This window comes from Orcinus orca, chromosome 9 (assembly GCF_937001465.1).
Source record: "Orcinus orca chromosome 9, mOrcOrc1.1, whole genome shotgun sequence".
Taxonomy (NCBI): Eukaryota; Metazoa; Chordata; class Mammalia; order Artiodactyla; family Delphinidae; genus Orcinus; species Orcinus orca.
Genome location: NC_064567.1, coordinates 85,970,628 through 85,990,197, shown reverse-complemented (window position 1 = coordinate 85,990,197; position 19,570 = coordinate 85,970,628). Strand labels below are relative to the sequence as shown.

The 19,570-nt window shown below is 37.2% G+C and overlaps 1 protein-coding gene across 3 annotated transcripts in view; it reads left to right on the top strand.

Moving 5' to 3' along the window:
- The window catches only part of DNAJC2 (DnaJ heat shock protein family (Hsp40) member C2), a 29,309-nt gene extending 9,799 nt beyond the window's left edge, over positions 1 to 19,510 (top strand). For all 3 annotated transcript variants that reach the window (XM_004263383.3, XM_049714802.1, XM_049714803.1), the window contains 14 exons: positions 3,474 to 3,572; positions 4,636 to 4,777; positions 6,248 to 6,328; positions 7,215 to 7,280; positions 7,782 to 7,873; positions 7,952 to 8,073; positions 8,484 to 8,633; positions 11,861 to 11,949; positions 12,024 to 12,093; positions 13,526 to 13,710; positions 14,470 to 14,570; positions 14,693 to 14,800; positions 18,937 to 19,091; positions 19,357 to 19,510. In XM_004263383.3, coding sequence (XP_004263431.1) covers positions 3,474 to 3,572; positions 4,636 to 4,777; positions 6,248 to 6,328; positions 7,215 to 7,280; positions 7,782 to 7,873; positions 7,952 to 8,073; positions 8,484 to 8,633; positions 11,861 to 11,949; positions 12,024 to 12,093; positions 13,526 to 13,710; positions 14,470 to 14,570; positions 14,693 to 14,800; positions 18,937 to 19,091; positions 19,357 to 19,431 — 1,535 coding nt within the window. In that variant the 3' untranslated portion in view covers positions 19,432 to 19,510. The remainder of the gene's footprint in view (positions 1 to 3,473; positions 3,573 to 4,635; positions 4,778 to 6,247; positions 6,329 to 7,214; positions 7,281 to 7,781; positions 7,874 to 7,951; positions 8,074 to 8,483; positions 8,634 to 11,860; positions 11,950 to 12,023; positions 12,094 to 13,525; positions 13,711 to 14,469; positions 14,571 to 14,692; positions 14,801 to 18,936; positions 19,092 to 19,356) is intronic.
- Positions 19,511 to 19,570: the final 60 nt, after the last annotated feature.

Genomic DNA, 19,570 nt, shown 5'->3' with positions numbered 1-19,570 from the left:
TTAAAGGAGGGAAAAAATAAAATGAGCATTCAATTCAAATGTTTAAAAGAATAATACTAAGGAGGATGGAGGGACAAAATAGATAAAACAATATCTTACAATGGATTTGTGAGAAGAAAAAAACAAATAGTGAAATACAGAAAGGATGAAAACAATTACAGAAGATATTTTTAACTGAGACCACTATTAAATGCAGTGAATTTGAAAATTTGATAAAATTGGCTTTTTTGGGATTGAAGAAATTTAAAGACTTACCAAGAATTATCTCCTAAAAAATGTTTTAGGCCTAGGTGATTTCTTAGATGAATTTTTTTCAGATGCTTAAGGAATTGAACATTCTCATGCTGAATGTAAACTGTTTTTGGAACAATTCATTTTGTGACATTAATGTAATCCTAGTATGAAAACCTGGCATTGAAAGGCAGAATTATGAAGACACTAAAAAGTTCATGGTTGCCAGGGGTTGGGGGCGTTGAGGAGGGATGAACAGGTAGAACACAGAGGATTTTTAGGGCAGTGAAACTACTTTATATATTATAATGCATACATGTTATTATACATTTATCCAAACCCACAGAATGTATACCACCAAGAGTGAAAACTGTGGCCTTTGGGTGATTATGATGTGTCAGTGTAGGTTCATCAATTGTTAACAAACAGCAGGAATTCCCTGGTGGTCCAGTGGTTAGGACTCAGCGCTTTCACTGCTGGGGCCTGGGTTCCATCCCTGGTCGGGGAACTAAGATCCCACAAGGCACGTGGTGCAGCCAAATTAAAAAAAAAAAAAAAAAAAACTAGATGAAAAAAAATTGTAGCAAGTGTACTGCTCTTGTGGGGGATGTTGATGAGGCGGGGCAGGGAGGGGAGGCTGTGCATGTATGGGCGCAGAGGGTATATGGATCTCTTAATCATCCTCTTAATGTTTCTGTGAACCTAAAACTACTTTAATTAATTTTTAAAACCTGGCAAAAAGAGCTTTTTTAAAAAAAACTACAAATATCACCCATGAATATAATACCAAAAAAAAAAAGCACCCAGTTAAAATAATAGCAAATTAGGGCTTCCCCGGTGGCGCAGTGGTTAAGAATCCACCTGCCAACACAGGGGACACGGGTTCAGTCCCTGGCCTGGGAAGATCCCACGTGCCGCAGAGCAACTAAGCCCATGCACCACAACTACTGAGCCTGCGCTGTAGAGCCCACAAGCCACAACTACTGAACCCGCGTGCCTAGAGCCCGTGTTCCACAGCAAGAGAAGCCACTGCAATGAGAAGCCCGCGCACTGCTCACCACAACCAGAGAAAAGCCCGTGTGCAGCAACGAAGACCCAACACAGCCAAAAATATAAATAAATAAAACAAAATTAATTAATTAAAAAAATAGCAAATTGAATTCAACAGTATATTAAAGAATAATGCCCATGAACAAGATTTCTCTTAGGAAATATGTCAGTGTGATGTCCTAAGAAGAATGTGAAAGTACATATAGTACAATTTAATATCCACTCCTTTTTGGTAAATACAACTTTGAAAGGAAATGCAGTTAATTCCCTACTTAGATAAGTATTTCACACTCACTGCCAACAAACTTTTAACTGTGTGACATTAGTGATATTACCATAAAAACCCATGGGGGAAGCTTACCTGCCCCTTACTTTTATGCTATTTGGGAGTTTGGGTCAGAGAATTAACAATATTAAAGGAGAGAGAACTGTTAGAAGGAAAGAAAGAAATATATTATTTGTAGGTAATATAGGATCTACCTAAAAACTGAAAGAGCTGAGTCAGGTAGCCAGATGCAAGAAAAATACACAAAAATAATACACAGTTTTTGGAAGTTACCATCAAATTAGAAAGCTATAGTCATTTTAAAGATAATCCTGGGACAGGAATAGGTAACCAGAAACAGACCCTGGTAAAATTTACTGTGATAAAGGAGGCGTCACAAATTAGTAGAGAAGGGAGGATTATCAGATGGTATTAGGACTTTGAAAAAAAAAAATAAGCTTTTCAGTTCCGACCGTAGAAAATATTAAAATAGAAACATATATCTCAAACTTTGGCAGAATGAAAGACCTACATTTATAAGTACCAGAATAAAATTATAAAGGAAATGATCAGTAAATATAAATTAAACTGAATGTTTTTTGACAACAAGAATAATCACAGCAGTTGTAGAAAGCATTAGCATCAAACATGATTGACTAGGAGAGGCAGCATACAAGCACAGGCTTAGGAGTCAGGCTGCTTGGACTGGAGCCCAACTTGGCCAGGACTTTGGACAGGTTGCATAGAGGTTAAATGGTTATTTCACCTCTCTGTGCCTCATTTTCCTCATCTGTAAAAGGGAGAAACTAATAGTACTTTCCTCAGCGGGTTACTGAGAAGATCAACTGATAAAAATAGTGCTGGAGGGCTTCCCTGGTGGCGCAGTAGTTGAGAGTCCGCCTGGCGATGCAGGGGACACGGGTTCGTGCCCCTGTCCGGGAAGATCCCACGTGCAGCAGAGCGGCTGGGCCCGTGAGCCATGGCCGCTGAGCCTGCGCGTCCGGAGCCTGTGCTCCGCAACGGGAGAGGCCACAGCAGTGAGAGGCATGCGTACCGCAAAAAAAAAAAATGCTGGCACATATTAAATGCTCAGTAGATGTTGACAGCCAGCCATTAGTCATTGTAAAGTGACTCACACAAACTAAGAAGAAAAAACTGAGACAGCCTCTCTTTCCTCCATAAATGAAGGATGAAGGGTAGAAATAAAGAACAGCAAAAAATTTGTTGAGCACCAGTGATAATCATGTTTTAAATAATTGGGTCCAGTGTTGAGGTTGTGGTGAAAAGGATGTTCCCATAGGGGTGTGCAGTGGTATGACTTTTAGAACGGGACTTGTTCCTACATTTTCAGTCACTAATTCACTTCTCTGAGTATATCCTAAGAAGAAAGAGTCCTAAATATGGAAAAATACTTCTCTACAAAATGATTCAAATTGACTAACTTACAGTAGTGAAGAATTGGAAACAATCTAAATATCCAGCAGTAGAGAAACAGTTACATAAGTTATGGTAAATCTACTTGAAATACTGTATTAAGTAGTCATTAAAATTTTTTGAAGAGTTTGCAACAGCGTGGAAAATGGAACTGCTGTAATGTTAAGCTGAAAAAAAATCACAACTTAAATTGGTATATATAAAATGATTATAGCTACATTTTTGAAAGCATATGCTTAAGAGGGAAAAAGTCTGTGTGGAAATACACCAAAATATGAATGGCACTTGTCTTTGGGTGCTGGCACTTTGGCCAGTTCTTAAAATAATTATTTCAATTTCTCTAATTTCTGTTTAATAAGCATATATTTTACTGTAGGAGAAAATATTTTTTAAACTAATACTATGCTATTAGAAATGGCTCTATTTAGCTCATCTTTATTTTTAGCTTTGATGCCTAAAAGGACAAATTATCTAAATCTGACTTATTTTGTAGATAAAGCAATGGTTTTAAAACATCACCCAGACAAACGGAAAGCAGCTGGTGAACCAATAAAAGAAGGAGATAATGACTACTTCACTTGCATAACTAAAGGTAAGAAAACGCTTTAGAGTCAGAAATTTCCGTTAGTGAAGATTATGTATTAATTGCTGGGATTAGGTGTTCTATGCGTATTGTACTTCATTTATACCATAACATTTTAAAACATCTTTAGTTAACATCTGGTTATTTCTGGTAATCTCCCCCAGAGCCTCACCGCACAAAGTGAGGCTCTCCTACCCAGCAGCATCAGCAACCCTGGTAGCTTGTCAGAACTGCAGCAGCTCAGGCTCTGCCCCAGACCTCCTGAATTGGAGTCTGCATTTTAACAAGATTCTCCAGGCGGTTCTTTTGAGAAGCGCGTCCTAGAGTTAATTCTTATACCTGTTATGTTTAATAATGAGAATACTAAGATCTTTTCCCATTTCAGACACTTTGCGGGGCTAAACTGTTCCTCAGACGTTTTGCTTATTTAAATGAAGAAGTTGATTCTATCCTAGTAAGGGACCCTCCCCAGCCATCAATGGATATTTAAATAGCCATATCCTCATTAAGCAAATTAAGAGAGGGCGCCACCATACCTAAATATTTCCTTAAATGTAATTTTACAGTTTGATGCTAATTTTTAAAAAATTGTATACACACCTTTCAAACTTATTCTTTGTTGACCCACTCATACATAGTGCTCAGGATGTCAAAGATCCTTTGATCTTTCATAACCTTGGGATCTAACAGTTAGTCTTCTAGCTATTTCTTTTTCCTCAGAGTCATGCTTTCCTAAGGGTTGAGTGTTTCTGGACTTATATGGTTTGCCAAGTATGCTATTATAATGAAACTGCCCTTATTTTAAAAGCCGGTCGATGACTCCACTGATGAAATTTGATAAATAAACATCAGGATTGTTAAAAAAAAAAAAAAGCGGTTGAGTGTTTATTGTTTTGTCCTTTGCCTTCCAGAAGAGGTACTTAAAGAAGTTCTTAAGTCCCATTGTGCTAGAGCTATTACCTAAATCCTCCCTTCCCCACAAGCACACAAAATTTTTAAATATGAAAAATAACTTTTTTTAAGAAAAAAATGTAGCATTGTGGTGATGTGACCTTATGATTTTTTTCCTCAGCTTATGAAATGTTATCTGATCCAGTGAAAAGACGAGCATTTAACAGTGTAGATCCTACTTTTGATAACTCAGTTCCTTCTAAAAGTGAAGCAAAGGACAATTTCTTTGAAGTGTTTTCCCCAGTGTTTGAAAGGAATTCCAGGTGCGTTAAGGCATCCCCTTGTGATCATAATGCTCTATTGGCTGGCTTTTTTTTTTTTTTTTTTTTTTTTTTAGAAAAATGAGCTTTAATTGAACTGAATGCAGAGGCTGCTTGTGCTATGATGCTCTGTTGGTTGGCTTCTTGTAGTTCCAAGTTTCTGGTTTTTTCCTCTAGTAATAGCTAGTAATAGTTTTGTGTTTGTCCTCCTCATCCTCTACAATATTGAGCGCCTCTGGTGAACTTACTCTACTAATTTATTTTGCTCTCTAAATGGAAGTTCTTCCTTTCCTTAGTGAAATTACAACTCATGGGATGTTTTTCTTTTAAATTTCCTTTGGGGGAACGATGGTTGACTTTATGTAGTGTGATGCTGATACTTAAGTGACAGTAATTTCCCATTCTTTCCTTCCCCTTTGTTAATGGGTACACTGCTGCATTTGGCCCATTATCATTTAGGAAAGCTTTTGTTCTATTTTTGAGCGGCTGATTATCATAAGGTTCTCTGACAAAGGATGATTTATATTTAAGATTAAAGCATATGTAATTTATTTCATTAAAATCAGTTTTTAAGTAGTGTGAACCAATAATCTACATTTTTTGGTTCCATCTGCATTGGAAGGTTTCCTGAGAGTGCATCTTAGTTGCGTATTGGAATCAGTTGGAGAGCCTGAACAGTTCCCGCTGCCTGGGTTCCACCTGGAGAAATTGTGATTTTAATTTAATTGGTTTGGAATGCCTGTAGGTTTTTTTAATGCTTCCAGGTGATTCTAATGGGCAGCTAAGTTTGAGAAGCACTTTGATTAGCAGTTTGATGCAGACTAATTATTTCCTCCACCCTTTCTCCTCACATTTGTTTTGTAACAGTGCTGAAGGTGGTTTTAAAATATATATATATATATATAGTGGATTATGTTTTTTTGTGGGATGGTTTCACAGAGTGGAAAAAACGGGTTAGTAGCAAACTCAGGGTCCTTTTAGAGATGGTGGGTGAAGTGCTGAACCTACAAGTCTGACTCTTAGGGGGAAAGTGGTGGCGATAAGGGGGTGGAAATCTATTCCATCTGTGATTATTCACATTTTTTAAAAGGGAAGGCCTACCGGTCACTTCCGTACTGCCTGTTTAGGGGCAGGACTAAGTGAGCTTGAAAAGTGGCGTTAGAGCTTGTTTTTCCTGGCCAGCTTGGCAGCTGCTACAACCCTGTAATTTACAGAACTGAAGATAACCTGAGGGTTAGAACACTGTTCCATTGGTTTCTCCCCCTCACACCCCCTCTCCCCTTGCCCTCCCTTTTATTGCACCTGCATTTTTCAGCACTGCACTGCTGATTTCCCAGTTCTATCTCTTAGTCATGGAGGACATGGGGGAGGGATATTGTAGGGGATTTAGTAAAAACTGTTGTTTTTAATAAATCAGCTTGTTGAACTTTTTGTACAAAATGTTTTGAGTTTTTCTTTTTTTCAATATTTCAGATGGTCAAATAAAAAAAATGTCCCTAAACTTGGTGATATGAATTCATCATTTGAAGATGTAGATGCATTTTATTCTTTCTGGTGAGTGAATACACTGTTTCTCCCATGCTTTCATTTTTTAAGAAGGTAAGTATTCAATAAGTGCTCGACTGACTTCTGTAAATTAATTGAGGGATGGGAAAATTGCAGAACCTTCAATGAACAAAAGCACTGTGTTTAGAAATCAAAAAGGTTTTCACAGAATGCTGTATTATCTCCTATGTAATATTTAGGCTTTTATGATTATTTTTTCAATCTGTTTTCTATTTATCAGATTTCTAGATATCAAGCACACTGTAGCAGTAAAAAATGAAAAATAAGGAGTTATTTGAATCATTAAAAAATAATTTTTCATTTAGCTATTTCTTTAAGTACTTGAATATATGATGAAGATGATGTTGTCTCTATAACTAATACATTAATTTTTAATGCGCAGTATTCATTTTCCATTTTTATATTATGTGTGCTATATTTTCTCATTAAGTATCTGGTAAATATGAAAACACAAAGTCACTGTAAGACAAAAATGACAAAATTTAGCTCTACAAACCAGATAAAGTGACCACTACTAGGTTCCCTTAAAACTTGACAGACTAGTGGCGGTGAAGGCAGGGAAAACTTTATCAAGTCCCAGGCAAGAGAGAAACCTAATATTCAGAAGAGATAGCAGGGAGCTGGGATTTTGTTTTAGGGGTGATGAGTATTTTAGACTTTCATACCAAATACAATGTCATTTTAAAAAGAAGAAGAAAAAGACTTGGGTATAGTGCTAGTTCAGTATCAAAAGAGAGGGGAGGGAGCTATTAAAACAAACTCATCCACTTATCATTAAAGTTTCTTAAAATTATATGCACCTAACTTAATTTTAAAAGGAAGATTTTTTTTCATTTGTTTTGGCTTGATTTTATTTTATTTCTGTTTATATTAGGTATAATTTTGATTCTTGGAGAGAATTCTCTTATTTAGATGAAGAAGAAAAAGAAAAAGCAGAATGGTATGTATGTAAATCATTAATAAAGGAAGATATTTGTTTGGTTCTTTGGTATTTGTGATGATGTAAAAATATACCACATATATTTTCTTTTGCATTTTCTCTGTGTATCCATTTTAAATGAGTTTTTTTGATATTTTGAGATCCTATCTCACAAGTTAAGCTTGATAGTGCCAGATCAATAGTTGGTTATGAAGCTTAAGAAATTGCCAAGGAATGTAATTGTCAATAAAGCTCAAGTCAGCAAATTCTTTTTCTTCCGGTTGCTTAACCAGTTTTATTTTCATTTTCCCTATATGTGTAGGGAAATTATTTTGACATGAATGTTCCCAAAAAATTAACCAAAAATAATAGTAAGTACTGTTACCCTTTAATGTTAATAATGACATAGCATTTTAACCTTTCAAGACATTACTTGCATTGTAGCTAAATTATAAAGTATTACATTTTCCTGTCATACCATCCATAAGCAGTAGTTTATTTCCAATATTTCCTATTTTATAGTCGTGATGAAAGGAGATGGATTGAAAAGCAGAACAGAGCAACAAGGGCCCAAAGGAAAAAAGAAGAAATGAACAGAATAAGAACATTAGTTGGTAAGGATAATTGATGTTTTTTTTAAAGTTCTTTAATTAAATGTTAGAAATTCAAAAGATTAACTTTTTTTCTGGTAGATAATGCATATAGCTGTGATCCAAGGATAAAAAAATTTAAGGAAGAAGAAAAAGCCAAGAAAGAAGCAGAAAAGAAAGCAAAAGCAGAGGCAAAACGGAAGGAGCAAGAAGCTAAAGAGAAAGTAAGATGACATTTGACAAAGTTGGATTTTAAATGTTCATAAAATCTTCAATCTTCAGATCTATTTTTAAATACTGTAATCTAGTAGTAGAGAATTAGGTGCTACTATGAAAGAATCATGACATTTGGCACAGTTGATAGAATGATCTTCCTTACCAGCAAATTCTTATTGAGCAAAAACATAATGTCATGTAAATTTCTTAATACTACACTCACTTCTAATATGTCCTTTTTACATTTCTAATAAATTTTTATAGAACTTTACCATCTGCTTTTCCTTCGGTCTTTGATAAGTTGATGTTTACCTTTGTGTAATTTAAGTTATTAAAAATTGTATTTTTTGAATAAGATTATGGAGCATTTTGGAATTCTAATTTTCTTATTAAATGATTTTATTTTCCATTATTAAAGCAAAGACAAGCTGAATTAGAAGCTGCTCGGTTAGCAAAGGAAAAAGAAGAAGAGGAAGTTAGACAACAAGCGTTATTGGCAAAGAAGGAAAAAGATATCCAGAAAAAAGCCATTAAGAAGGAAAGACAAAAACTTCGAAACTCATGCAAGGTACGTCAGACTGTGATTGAACAAGCACTACATACAAGTAAATCAAATTGCTGATTAAGCTTAAAAATATTTTTATACTATGGAAATATAAACTACTGTACACATTTTATCTCAGAATATAAACGTTTTTAAATTCACTTTTTAAAAATTTCACACATGCATATTCAGTATGCAACTCTGATAGGGTTGGTTGTTTTTTTTTTTTTTAACATAACCATCTTGCCATTTTCAAACCTAAAAAAAAAGTTGTTTATTATTCTAATACTTGTTCCATATGCACACCTTCTTGATTATCTCAATGTCTTTTTATCTAAATAAGATCAAAGATTTCAGCTGTGTGTCTCCTGGTTGTGTCCGTTGCAGGTCCCCTACCATCACCATCTCTCCCCCTTCCCCTGGTTGGAGAAATTGGATCGTTTGTTCTGAAAATGTGCCACAAAATTGGTTTTGACTGGTTACTTCCTTAATGGTGTAAAATCAATGTTTATCAAAGAAAAAGTTCTTTAAGAAGTTAAACTTGGGTTGTTTTTAAGGATCTAAAAGCTTTCATTTTTATCTAAATAAAGGGATATCATTCAGTTGAGTACTGGTAGTTTGTGTTCAGGTACAGTTTTTACTAAAAAATATTGACTAAAAAACCCCAAAAGTTTTCAAATATAGTTTTGTCCAAGAGATGGTCTTACTTTTTTTTTTTTTTTTTTTTTTTTTTGCGTTACGTGGGCCTCTCACTGCTGTGGCCTCTCCCGTTGCGGAGCACAGGCTCCGGACGCGCAGGCTCAGCGGCCATGGCTCACGGGCCCAGCCGCTCCGCGGCATGTGGGATCTTCCCGGACCGGGGCACGAACCTGTGTCCCCTGCATCGGCAGGCGGACTCTCAACCACTGCGCCACCAGGGAAGCCCGGTCTTACTTTTTAAACTGGTAAAGTTAGAGGCCAGTATTGTTCCATATCAAGTATCATCAAATGAATAAATTAATGAAATTCCAAGCTATAGTAGAGATTGCCACACAGTATACTACACCATTGTAGTTAAATTCAGCAAGTATGTAAATGTTTACTGTATATAGAAGACTCTTTCACGTGACTGTCCAGAGGCTCTAGACACTAGTATGTATTCTAATATATGCCATCCTAAATCTTCAGTTAATGGAATTAACCTGCCCCATTTAGCAGGCTTTGAAAGACATTTAATAAAAATACAAGCACAGGATGTCTCTTCAAGCTTTTGGTAAGTAAGAGGAAAATCTAAATAGAAAAAAATGAAAGATTTTCCTCAGATTTCACCTAGAAAATTATACTGAGAAGAATGCAGGATATCATAGTTGTTGAGAGCATACACTCAGATTTAAAGTAATTTTCCACTTCCCATGTCCTGTCTCTGGTCCTCAGGAGGTTCCCTCAACCCATTTATGTCTCAATTTCCTCACCTATACAGTAACTGAAATAATACCTAGAAATAGAGTTGTGAAGATTAAATGAGATCATTCACATGTAGCACTTGTTAGATTTGGCATAATGAGAACTGGATCAACAACTTGAAAAGGTCAGTTAGAAAATAGAAAACTTGAATAGTTCTTAGAGATGGTGCCTAAATGAGGGTTAAAGTTCTGGCCTTTGGTAACTTATTATAGCTCCTTTCCTGCATGAGTTCATGTATTCATTCATCAAATATGTGATGAGCACTTAACTATGTGTCAAGCAGTTATAATTGATGTTGATACTATGACGACACCGTCTTTACCTTCAAGAATCTGCTGGTTAACGATGGAGAATGACAAGAAAACAGGCCAGTGAAACACTTTAAGATGGGTACTAGGACAAGAAGGTACCGAACAGGTGGTCAAGGAAGGCTTTCTGGATCTAGTGGGATTCAGCCAGGTGAAGCAGTGTGTGTATGGGATTAGAGATGAGAGAGATCAGGGAGCATTGAGAGAGTGTAGAGATCCAGAAAAGTGAGGTTTAATGAGCCAGAGGAAGGAAGGGCCAGGTCTTGAAGAGCATTATATATCTTGCTAGCTTAAAAGTGACTCTGATCCTGAGTCACTTATGCTCAGGATGCTGTGAGAACACTAGAGGCAGAGACAAATTGAGTCTTTTGCATAATCCAGGTGAGAGCATGGGCCTTGAACTAAAAGAGATGGTGGGAAAAGAAGGTAGATTAAATGAACCAACATTTAGGAGGTAAGATTGGCTGTTGCCTGTTGGGTATTGATTTTATGTTGGAGGTGGAAGAGGAGTAAGGGTTAATACATGTCCTGGTTTCTTGCATGGAATACTGGATGGGTGATGGCATTATTCAGTGAAACAGAAAACAAAGGAAGAGGAAAAGGCTGGGGAAGAATGATTTCAGTTTAGGGCATGTTGAGTGCATTGAGATACTCAGATGAAGATACTCAGTAGGTGACTTAACTTTGATGTAAAGTCTGGAGTTGAGTGGGATTGTCACAGAGTTGTCTACATCTCAATGGCAAGTAGTGGAGATCCCCCCAGGGGAGCGTATAGAGCAAGGAGGGTGGAGATGGGACACTGGCAAACACCAATACTTAAGGCACTGACAGAGGAAGTGGAGCCTGAGGAGGAGTGACCCAAGCAGGTAGGAAGAAAATCAGTAAGGCTTTTGGAAGCCGAGGGAGGTGTCACAGTAAAAGAAGCATTGGAACCTTAGCACCAGATTGCATCGATTAAGGAAGCAAGGAAAAGTGAGGAATGAGAGATGGGTCAGCAGCAGCTGAAAGCAGCATGAGAAGTATTGATACTTTCCAATTCTTGTTCACCCAGGCACACCACAATATTCCATTCTAAGCATAATCTCTAGTTATATCAGGTTTTGCTGAACTTCCTGTTTCTTAACACACTGTCTTTTTTACAGTTTGGCACACAGTAAATAGAACAGGCAGCCTAACAAAGGGATTTTAATTTGTCGTTATATAGAATTTCTTGATTCTTCAGTGGTTGTCTGAGGACTCATTGTCTTATATCATCTAGAGGCCTTCTGCACCATCACCTTGCTTCTGTTTTGCACCTCCATCCATTTAGTAATGCCTCCTTATTGCTGGCTGGCCAGGGAAAGCCTTGCATGGTGCCCGGGGAATGTGCTTGTCGGTGGCCAGGAGGCCATACAGTCAACTTAAGAACCTCTCAAGGACTTCATGCTTGGTAGTTGTGTTTACGGATGTACTCTTGAGTGCCAGTAGAGATGATGAAAATGTTTGTGTTCATACTTCTAGACCTGGAATCACTTTTCTGACAATGAGGCAGAACGTGTTAAAATGATGGAGGAAGTGGAAAAACTTTGTGATCGGCTTGAACTAGCGAGGTATAACTGTAGAGCTGCTGTTAAAGTCTTCTTTTGGGCTTAGGATAAAATTTCATCCCCTTTTTTCCTTTAAGTTTACAGTGCTTGAATGAAACACTCACATCGTCTACAAAAGAAGTAGGAAAGGCTGCTCTGGAAAAACAGGTAATAGAAAAACATATCACTTCTACCTGTATTTAGCATTTAATTCTGCTTTAGTATTGCTTTCACCTCAGTGTTTCCCCACCTAACATGTAAGTTACTATAGGGGCAAAGAGTGTCTCATTTCTCTTTGGGTTGACTTAAATTGGATTTAAGTGTGTATAGTTGTTACCATATATAGTTGTTTGATTTGTGGTTATCTAGCACATTAATCATAGATTTTTCAGAATCACTGTTAGAAATAAATCATTGTGTTGACTATTCCTTGAGCATTTTTGTTGGATAATAACATTTAGAACCAAGAGATTTTTATTCTGTCTAGTCTACACCTTTTATTTTACAGATGAGGAAACAGGCCCAGAAATTCAATTCAGTGCAACAAGTGTTAGTACCTACCATATATAGCCCCGTGCCTAGGTGATTTGCTATTGCTGCCACAAAGGAGTTCAGGAACAGTTACACTAAGGAGAAAAGGCCTAAGGACCAAAAGATGGAGGGCCCCCAGTAAATGCTGTAGGTTAGAGAGGAAGTGCCAACACCAGGTTGAGTGGTCAGGGAGGCTTAGTGAAGGGTTTGAGCCAGTTTTGAAGGACGACAGTGTTAAATGAAGGTCAGGGGAGCAGTGTAAAATACAGGTAGGAGTAGAAAGTTAGGGTAAGAAGAAGCGGGAGTTTAAGTTAGTTAAGAAGAGTAGAGCCAAATTAAGCAGGTTTTGAATACCAAGATGACCAGTTTCCATTACCACAGATCTTTTGAGTAGCACAGGGTTAACATTGTGCTATTAATCTGGCATTCGTAGACAAGAGGCATTGGATGAGTGTGACTAGTGTAAGAATCTCACTGGAAGGACTTGGACTGTGAGTGATAATGGGAATCACTGAAATCTTTGGGACTTGGTGACTGGTTCTAAGGGATTGAAGTGGGGAAATGAGTCAGAGATGACTCCAAGATAGCAACTGACAGAGCAACATCATCAAGTAAAGATTTTTTTTTCCCTTGTGCATGTTTGAAGGTACACCGGAAGTGACAGTGTAAAAGGTAGAACTTCAAGATAAACCAAAGGCCACTTTGCTGTGCTTTTACCTTTTTGTAGAGAGTAAATGACATTATCTGCAAAAGAGTGGGTATGAGCTTTGAAATGGCCTTGTGGGTGAATAACCCAATGACTATAGACTTGACAAGTAGTGTCCAAGGCAAATAGAGATATGATAGGAATACAGGGTAGGTCAGGCCAAGGCTGGTTCTTGTTCCTCAAGCAGAGATATGCAGCCTGGAAGCCAGAGTGAAAAGGCTGACTGTGGTTTTGGGGCTGGCCTGGGGGGTGGTGTAGGCTCCCTGCCTGGATGATGCTGAGCGTCGAGAACCACAAGTCAGCAAGAGAGTGTAGAGTAGTAAGATGTTTTAAGTCCCTGACTTACCTATGATATTTGTGTAGATAGAAGAAATAAATGAGCAAATTAGAAAAGAGAAAGAGGAAGCTGAGGCTCGTATGCGACAGGCATCTAAGAATGCAGAGAAATCAACTGGCGGAGGTGGAAATGGCAGTAAACACTGGTCAGAAGATGATCTGCAATTACTAATTAAAGCTGTGAATCTCTTCCCTGCTGGAACAAATTCAAGGTACTCGTTCTAATGAAACTTCTCTTCAACACATACTGGAGCCTAGGGATAATGTAGACACCCAAATAGCAGCACATTACAGCAAACTTCCAGAGATGTGCTTGGACCTGGACACTAAGTTCTGTGCAAAGTGTGAAAAGCATTTTGAACCTGCTAGTCTTAGCAGCTTATACCAACACGCATATGTATATCCATACATACAGCAGGATGCTTCATCAATTTCTCAGGAAATTAAGGATCATAAGACATAAACCTTGACTCTCATGTTGGCTTAGTCCATTGTGGTTTATAGTAGGCACTAGGTTTTGTGCTCCATAGTTTCTCTTTCAGTCTTAATCCTTCTTTGTTGCTTCCGACCTCAAACTGGAGCTCACTGCAGAGTCTGAGCTGAGAACTCAAAGAAACCTTAGAGATCCAGCCTCCCTTATTCTGTATATGAGGAAACTAAGGTTCTCTTTTCAGAATGATCTGTCTCCTTAAGTATGTGTCCAAATGGCAGTATACACACATGTGTGCTTTTATTTCTGTTGATTTTTACACAGAATCAATAAGGTTTTGTACAAACTTGAAACCAAGATTATACACAGTTGATTTAAACATATGAAAAGCAAAAAACATAGTTCAGGCAATAGTAATAATTAGACCACCAATTTAGAGCTAATTCTTTAGATGTTATAGCTAACCCTTCTGCATTAAAAATGTGGGATCATTCTGGGTTTTGTTTGGGGTTTTTCGTTATTTTTGTATCGGTTGCTCTAGATGGGAAGTTATTGCTAATTACATGAACATACATTCTTCTTCTGGAGTCAAGAGAACCGCCAAAGATGTTATTGGCAAAGCAAAGAGTCTTCAAAAACTTGGTGAGTTAGTTTTGCCAAATCAATTTTTTTGCTACCTTGAATACATATTTTAAAAATAATCTATGCAATTTAATGAAAGACTAAATGAGATGATCTGTATTAAAGTTTTTTCCCCTTTTCAGACCCTCATCAAAAAGATGACATAAACAGAAAGGCTTTTGATAAGTTTAAAAAAGAACACGGTGTGGTGTGTCAAGCAGACAATGCAACACCTTCAGAACGATTTGAAGGTAATGAAATTTTATTTTTCTATGAGTAGAAAATGCTAACCATGTATCTGTGTGAGAGTATACAAGATCTACGGTCTACATTCAGAGTGAATGGAATGGAAAGCATTTAGCAGACTGAAAGGTATAAAGCGGATGTTTTCAGGACAGTTTTACATCAGCACCATTGAGAATTACAGTTCTTCCATTTCATATGCCATGAGGGGAGGGGTTGTGTTTGTTTTGTTCACCAGATTTTACAAATCAGTATTAAAGGATATTGGGACAATTGAAATTTGAATAAGGTCTGTAGACTAGATAATTTTTTATCAAGGTTGATTTCTTGATTTTGAAAAATACACTATAAGGAAAGGTCCTTGTTTTTAAGGGAAGACAGGAGTAAAGGGGCAGCATGCCTGCTGCTTACGTGGCTCAGAACAAGTTGGTTATACAGACACAGTTTGTTGTGCTGACATGTCTTGGGTGTTCTAGTTAATTTGATTACTCTGGACCAGTATGTTTCAAATGCAAATTATGACTCAGAGGTGGGTCATGAAATCAGTGTAATGGATCATGAATAGAAAATATCAGAGAGCATTACACATATTACATAAGTGGGTATTTGTGAAACTTTTGTTCATGTGTATAAGTGTCTGAGATGTGACATTTTTTTCCTTAATGTGAGTTGCTGACAAAACTTTGAAAAGTTCTCTTTCACTACATGCATTTGTGAGCCACCAGTCCTTTTCTCTCTAAACTAAGCTAATCTTGGATATGCTTTCCAGATCACAGTGCCAAATGTATGTTTTGGGATTAACTGACAGCCTTGACTCCTCATGATGACCTGTCCCTGTCTTAACAGTCCCACTTTTCCTGTATTCTTGGTCTGGTTCATTATCCCAAAATTTCAATTTGAAAATACTAGGAGAGACTTACAATGTTCTATAAAGAGGAAAAAATCATTCTGCGTTTGCAAGTTGCATTTGCAAAATTGGGTGACTTTTGTCTAGGCTGGGCATTATTTTGGCTCTTTTCAGAAAGATAAGTAACAAAGTAGAAATTTCAGAACACTTGGAAGGCACTTCTAAAGGAGGTAATTCTCTTGCCCCTTACGCCATCCACAAAAATCAGACACATTCAGATATTACTGCGTTATTCTCAGCCCTTTCTTGTGGGACTAGTTTCCGTGCTGGAGGCAGACACTGATGGTTGTGCTTTCTGGCAGATGGGTGACCCTGTGAGGGCAGGAGTGATATGGTACTTGGGCCTGACTCCTTTACCTCTTCTTATGGATTTAATGGGCAGGTCCCTCTCTCTTCAACTGCTCCAGTAAACAGCAAGCTGGCCACATTTTTTGGAATAGTGATTTCTCATAGGAATTTTATATGTTTCATTCATTTTGGTATTGGGAAGTCCCTGGATCATAACAGCAGATAATAAGCAGCAGATAATAATTATATGTCAGTTCCATCTTTTTTCCAAGAGAGAGGAAATGAATTAAATCTATGGTGTTAAATGGGGCTTCAAACTAATAAAAGGAAATTCCACTAAGGGGTTCCTGGAATTTTATTTATTTATTTTTTTTTTTTAAACATCTTTATTGGAGAATAATTGCTTTACAATGGTATGTTAGTTTCAGCTTCACAACAAAATGAATCAGTTATATATACATATACATATGTTCCCATATCTCTTCGCGCGTGCGTCTCCCTCCCTCCCACCCTCCCTATCCCACCCCTCCAGGCGGTCACAAAGCACCGAACTGATCTCCCTGTGCTATGCGGCTGCTTCCCACTAGCTATCTACCTTACGTTTGGTAGTGTATATATGTCCATGCCTCTTTATCGCTTTGTCACCGTTTACCCTTCCCCCTCCCCATAGCCTCAAGTCCATTCTCTAGTAAGTCTGTGTCTTTATTCCTGTTTCACCCCTAGGTTTTTCATGACATTTTTTTTTCTTAAATTCCATATATATGTGTTAGCATACGGTATTTGTCTCTCTCTTTCTGACTTACTTCACTCTGTATGACAGACTCTAGGTCTATCCACCTCATTACAAATAGCTCAATTTCATCTCTTTTTATGGCTGAGTAATATTCCATTGTATATATGTGCCACATCTTCTTTATCCATTCATCCGATGATGGACACTTAGGTTGTTTCCATCTCTGGGCTATTGTAAATAGAGCTGCAATGAACATTTTGGTACATGACTCTTTTTGAATTATGGTTTTCTCAGGGTATATGCCCAGTAGTGGGATTGCTGGGTCATATGGTATTTCTATTTGTAGCTTTTTAAGGAACCTCCATACTGTTCTCCACAGTGGCTCTATCAATTTACATTCCCACCAACAGTGTAAGAGGGTTCCCTTTTCTCCACACCCTCTCCAGCATTTATTGTTTCTAGATTTTTTGATGATGGCCATTCTGACTGGTGTGAGATGATATCTCATTGTAGTTTTGATTTGCATTTCTCTAATGATTAGTGATGTTGAGCATTCTTTCATGTGTTTGTTGGCACTCTGTATATCTTCTTTGGAGAAATGTCTATTTAGGTCTTCTGCCCATTTTTGGATTGGGTTGTTTGTTTTTTTGTTATTAAGCTGCATGAGCTGCTTATAAATTTTGGAGATTAATCCTTTGTCAGTTGCTTCATTTGCAAATATTTTCTCCCATTCTGAGGGTTGTCCTTTGGTCTTCTTTATGGTTTCCTTTGCTGCGCAAAAGCTTTTAAGTTTCATTAGGTCCCATTTGTTTACTTTTGTTTTTATTTCCATTTCTCTAGGAGGTGGGTCAAAAAGGACCTTGCTGTGATTTATGTCATAGAGTGTTCTGCCTATGTTTTCCTCTAAGAGTTTGATAGTTTCTGGCCTTACATTTAGGTCTTTAATCCATTTTGAGCTTATTTTTGTGTATGGTGTTAGGGAGTGATCTAATCTCATACTTTTACATGTAGCCGTCCAGTTTTCATTCATTTTGGTATTGGGAAGTCCCTGGATCATAACAGCAGATAATAAGCAGCAGATAATAATTATATGTCAGTTCCATCTTTTTTCCAAGAGAGAGGAAATGAATTAAATCTATGGTGTTAAATGGGGCTTCAAACTAATAAAAGGAAATTCCACTAAGGGGTTCCTGGAATTTTAAAAGCTGATTTCAAAAAAAGCTTCAGTCTTTAATCTGTCTTCAAATATAAGTTCTCTGCCTTGTTGTAAGGTGTGTTGTTTTTCAACTTGTTCACTGTGTCTGTGAGTATGTTTTTAATTGGGAAATAACTTAGATTTCTAGGCTTTACTTTATACCTCATCTCACAGGTTACAATTTCAAGAGGTAGTCTCACTGCTGGTAGGATAGGTGCCACTGTGTTTTCACTGCATGATCTGAAATAACTAAGCTGTCAGTAATCCATTAACTTAGAATAACCAAATCATTTTAACCATTTTCACATTTTCATTTTCCTACAGAAGTGGGATGTATACTTCTTGCATCTTAGGAAGGAATATATTTGTTTCTGATACATGTATGAGGTGTTCTATCAAACATAAAGGTCTGGTTTAGTAGAGATGCACAGCGTAGGCTCCACAATATTTTAGTGGACGTGGTGACAGTGACACACTGGAAATGGAATCTAATCTCACCTTGGCTGTACATCATTGAAACCATGGGAGCTTGGCTTAGCTTTGTTAAACTTGTTTCTTCCAGTGTAAAATAAGAATGGTTTCCAGGCTCTCATCGAGCTAAAAGTTTTTAAGTAGGAGGCAGCTCTTGAACTATGCTATAAGGAACTAGATTTATCAGAAATCTTAAATGACTTGTGATTGTGGTTTTGAACCCAGAAGTCCAACTGTGTATGTTAAATCTGATTTTTTTTAAAAAAGTCTGGTGAATATAAGATTAGATTGTGATAGACCAGAAATACAAAGCATATTGTGCTTTAAAATCTCATATTTTTCTGGGATGTGAGCTATCTAAAGTTTTTTCCCTAATTAATACCTAGAGGTATATATGTGCGTCTAATTTGGTCTGTTCAAGATTGCACATCACAGATTCAAATGGGCACTTACCAAGATGTGTACCAAAAGACTCATCTGGGAAGGTGTTCCGGGACAGTTTTCTATCAATTAGAATAAAATTTTCCAAACAAAATTTTTTCTTAAACAGGTCCATGCACAGATTTCACCCCTTGGACAACAGAAGAACAGAAGCTTTTGGAACAAGCTTTGAAAACGTACCCAGTAAATACACCTGAAAGATGGGAAAAAATAGCAGAAGCAGTGCCTGGCAGGACAAAGAAGGACTGCATGAAACGATATAAGGTTGTAGATCTTTAGTGTGTAGATTCCATTATCAATCATTTAAATTATGTTTTTGTGCTTATTCAATACCACAGTAGTCGTGGGGCCAATATTAGAAGTAACCAACCTTAGAAACGTTCTAGCTCTGGCAGTTACTAAAAAAAAAATCAACCTTTTCAGTAGATTTACCCCAGTTTGGATGTTTTACATACTTATACCAAACACTAGAAATGTCTGCAAATTCTGACAACTTCTCGGTGTAAGTAACATCTTTTTCCCTTCCTAGGAACTTGTCGAAATGGTAAAAGCAAAGAAAGCTGCTCAAGAACAAGTGCTGAACGCAACTAGAGGCAAGAAATGACTTATGACAATCTTTGTTGTGTGTGCATTTTTATAATAAAACTGAAAATACTGTACAAAATTTTATTCTTAAAACTATACTTAAAGTGTGTTGTTCCAGTATAATTTCTCAGAGATCTACCATTCATTGTGGTGGTCTT